The sequence below is a fragment of the Cryptomeria japonica genome, chromosome 6, assembly GCF_030272615.1.
Source record: "Cryptomeria japonica chromosome 6, Sugi_1.0, whole genome shotgun sequence".
Lineage (NCBI taxonomy): Eukaryota > Viridiplantae > Streptophyta > Pinopsida > Cupressales > Cupressaceae > Cryptomeria > Cryptomeria japonica.
Window position 1 is genome coordinate 475927618 of NC_081410.1, and position 4532 is coordinate 475932149.

At 33.2% G+C, this 4532-nt stretch overlaps 1 protein-coding gene across 1 annotated transcript; it reads right to left on the reverse strand.

The window, feature by feature from the left end:
• Positions 1–1398: 1398 nt before the first annotated feature.
• Positions 1399–4028, reverse strand: LOC131050993 (cytochrome P450 750A1-like). The gene is made up of 2 exons (XM_057985315.2): positions 3129–4028; positions 1399–2004 (listed from the first exon to the last, which is right to left on the reverse strand). Exons 1-2 carry the CDS (start codon positions 4026–4028, stop codon positions 1399–1401), a joined length of 1506 nt encoding a protein of 501 aa, XP_057841298.2.
• Positions 4029–4532: the final 504 nt, after the last annotated feature.

The following is a 4532-nucleotide window of genomic DNA, read 5'->3' on the forward strand; positions in this document are numbered from 1 at the left end:
TGCTATATCCTCCCATATAAGTCTCACTAGATTCATGAGGAGCCCACAATGGTTTAACCAATCAAGATATGAGTAAGCAAATATTTTAATATAAGTAAAGGTCATATGAGTAGATGTGACACATCTTTTCGTGAAATTTTTCTATAAGTAAATAATTAGTTATGGATTCGTTATTACAATTTGTTTAAGTTAAAAGGTGAATTTTTGGATGATTTGAGTCAAATTTATTTTGAAATTCAAATATTTTAAACATGTAACCAATCAATCCCACTCTGACATATCTTTTAAATTTGAAAAAGATTAAATGATTTAAACCATATGGATATTTTTCAAATGTGTATCTATTTGGAATTCAAGCAGAGTGGATGTAGAAAGTTAATAATTACTTATTAAAACTATATTGAGGCACATAATACATTTTAAGAATCCCAAGAGTTTCTTAAACAAGTTCATTTAAGAAAAAGTCCATTAGTATTGAAGGTAAAGCTAAGGAAAATCTACAAAGACCCCTAAACTTGTGATGGATGGATTTAAATGCAAAATTTGGATTCCCTAGTCTAATTACCATACAATCTTGAGATATTTTTTTAGGGAAGGATTTCGAAAACAAAATAGATATATTAATTTTGAAGGAATAGATATTCATTTATTTCTCATGTGATTAAAAGCAATTTTGGGGAATTTTGAAAAAAAAATGGATATCCATTTTCTAAAAATCAATATTCATTTCCTTTTGATATACCAAGCCAAAAAGACCAAACTATCAACTTCAAAAAGTTTTATAATTTTGGCTACAACTTTCATGGGTTTTTTCAGTTCTTGCTACCATTTAGCCCATCACACTTTCACATTTGTTCATTATAAATGTGTTAGTGTATTTTTAAATTTTAACTTTATATTTTATTTGAATCAAAATTTTGAATCACATTTAGTAATTCATCCTAAAGATAAAAGAAAATGATGATAGATCACTAAATACGATCTAAAATATTATTGAAAAATGTACACAATTACATTTTAAAGTTTAGTACAAATAAATGTCTAGACTAATTGAAAGATAATAATGACAATTTTATATTTTAAATTTTAAATTTTATATTATAACCTTATTTAGAAGAAAGATTCTCATATTATTACCTATAATTGAAAGCACAAACACAATTTCTATATTATTTTTGAAACAAGGAAAACAAGCTTACATTTGCCTAATAATAAATGCAATCACCTCCTTATTGATAGCCCCCTCATTTGTATTTGGTTAATACAACAAGCTTATTGCTTTCTACTACTTATCAATTACATAAGCCTACAATTCTTAAACACTCGACATCAGAGAAAACACACATTCCATTGCTTTTCAAATTGGAATGAAGAGGCCTCCTTGACATACTCACTATATCAAGGAGAGATGGACAACTTCCATTTGGCATGGGCAAAGAGAGGAAATTTGCGAGGCGTAGTCAATCCAAAAGCTTCATCCATATTCAGCTCAGATTGCTCACTCCAATCAAAGCAATGAAGTAGTTGAGCAAGCACAAATTCTACCATGGAAAACCCCATGGAAATAGCTGGGCAAGCTCTTCTTCCTGATCCAAAAGGAAGCAATTCATAGTGTTGACCCCTCACATCAATATTCTTGCCAATGAATCTCTCAGGCTTGAATGTTTGTGCATCTTTCCAAACAGTCTCATCCCTTCCTATTGCCCATACATTTACAATGAGCCTTGTTCCCTTTGGAATGTTGTATCCTCCCACATTGCAGGCTTCACTAGATTCATGAGGAGCCAACAATGGTCCTGCTGGATGCAATCTAAAAGTTTCTTTCACTATACATCTCAAATAAACTAAGCTTGCCACATCACTCTCATTTAAGAGGCGACGTTTTCCTGCAACACCTTCAATTTCTTCTTGTGCTCGAGTGAGTATGGAAGGATTTCTCAACAGCTCACTCACCGCCCATTCTATTGTTGTGGATGATGTTTCCATAGCAGCAGTGATCATATCCTACAAAATCACACTTTTAGTAACTACATAGTTTGAATTAGTGTATTTATGAAAATAATAACATTTTGGGTTATTCTATGAATAAGAAATAAGAGATCTAGAAGATTTAAACAGTAATTTCGAGTGTTTTGCATACGTATGTTAAATCAAATTGTATTTTATAGATAGAAGTTTCAGTTTAATAATATCAAATTTTTACAATTCATAATATTGTTGTCTATTGTTTCTGGATTCAATTGTGTTAGAGATTTGTTAGCATCAACGTTTCAGTTCACACTCCATTAGATATCCATTTTTCTCTTTTAACCCTCTATTATCATAATGATACATGATGGAGTCTGGTTTGAAATATAGATAAATGAGAAAAATGGATAGATAACAAAGTGTGATAAAAAATGTTGGTGTTTTTTTAGCATCAACGTTTCAATTCACGCTCCGTGATCTATCCATTTTTCTCCTTTAGCTCTCTAAATTCTTGAATTTTGGCTTAAACAATACATTCTAAGTTTTGACTTGTTCATGTTAATTATCTGAAATCACATTAGCTTCTTTAGTAAGACCCATCCATTAATGTGATTTTAGATGAGCCACCTAGAGAAGTCAAAGCTTATATTATGTTGTATAAGCTTGTCTTTGTCTTGATGATAGATCATACCACACTCTGTTATCTATCTATTGTATTCTTTTATCAACATTTTGGATCACACTCTATGATCTCTCATTTGAATAATAGATATATAAAGAAAAATAGTGAATAGATAACATAATGATATTGACGTTGAAAAATCTCACAATTGAATCCAAAAAACCACATATAAAAGCGCATTGCAGTTTCTAGTTTTGACAGTGCATGTTTTTTTTCCTCGACATTTCAGATCAAATCCATGATCTTTCCTCAAGAAGTAAGACAAGAAAAGAGACCATGATCCTTCATCAAAAAGTAATACAGGAGACCATGATCCTTCATCAGAAAGTAAGACAAGAGAAGATCCTTCATCAAGAAGAGACATAATCAGAACTTATCTTCTCTTATCTTAATTTCCAATGAAGAATTATAGAATTTGATCAAAAAGTCCAGAAAAAACACACATATAAAAACTTCAAACTTCCTATATATGACTTACCAGCATTATTGATTTAATGTAGAGCGTTGTGATTGAGGGATCGAACTCCGCCATGTCGAGAAGCACGTCGACCAAGTCTTTCACACGCTCATGCCCGTCGACATTCACACTCCTCCTACGAAGAATATGATCGTCGATTACTTTGACTGCAAAATCATCAAACACGGCGTGAATTCGTTTCATGCGACGATGAAAACCTCCGAAATCGAACCAGTCAAGGAAAGGAATAAAATCCCCAATGCAAAATGAACCACCCAGTGCGAACCTCTCTCTCACCATTTCTGTAAAACTCTGCCCTCCACACATTTCATCTTCCGAAAACCTTCTGCCCGCCATTATTCTGCAGATAATATTTTGCTTAAGCACGGTGAGCCTCTGCCTCAAATCCACTCTACTTTTCATGGCAATAGATCCAATCATGGCGGCCACCTCTTCTTCTCTAAGACCTCTGTAAGACTCCATTCTTTTTGCAGTGAATAACTCCAAAGTACATAGCTTTCTCATTTGCCTCCAATGTTCTCCATAATTGGAAAAAAATATGTCGCCTCCATTGTAGCCCATGTATTTGGCAGAAGAGGATTTGGGTCTGTTGGCAAAAACCAAATCGTGAGTCTTGAGAAACTCTTTGGCCATGGCAGGAGAAGATACTACAACAGTTGGGAAGGAGCCCAAGCGTAGGTACATTATTGGCCCATATTTTTTTGCAAGATTTGTAAGAGAATGATGTGGGAGTTCCCCCAACTGGAAAAGATTTCCCACTATAGGCAATGGACGAGGCCCTGGTGGGAGGATCGATTTCTTTGTCTTGAAATCTCTAAATATAACCCACATGAAGATGATGATCATACCCACCACTACGCTTGCCACTGCACGTACTGAACAATCATGCAACGATGCCATGCTAGAAAGCTTCTGCAACATAGCCTTCTATCTTCCTTCCTTTTTCAATGGGAGGGTAAGAAGAAGATCTTTTCTGAATTAGATTGTGTAAGAGTTTATTTTGTATTGGATCATTTTTTTATTTATATAATCACTGTTGTTTCTATAATAGACCGTGTAAAAACTATTTAGATCAACATTTGGGATCACCCACCTATTTATATAATCACTATTGCTTTTGGATTAGATTCTGTAAGAGTTTTTCACATCAAAATTTGGATCACTCACTTATCTACATATGATCATTGTTATTTCTGAATTAGATTGTAGAAGAGATTTTTAGATCAAGATTTCGGATCACTCACCTATCTATATGATCACTGTTATTTCTAAATTAGATTGTTTAAGAGTTTCTTACATCAAGATTTTAAATTATATTTCATGAGCCATCATCAGTAAAAATAAAATAAAAATGAAAGTGCATCCACTGTAAACCAGTACCAAGAGCACAAGGAGCAATTGGAT

Excerpts from the sequence above, each read along its gene's own strand:
- LOC131050993 (XM_057985315.2), bottom strand. The coding sequence starts at position 4,028 with ATGGCATCGTTGCATGATTGTTCAGTACGTGCAGTGGCAAGCGTAGTG. Across the intron at positions 2,005-3,128 it reads ACATTAAATCAATAATGCTG|GATATGATCACTGCTGCTAT; the intron begins GTAAGTCATATA and ends GTGATTTTGTAG.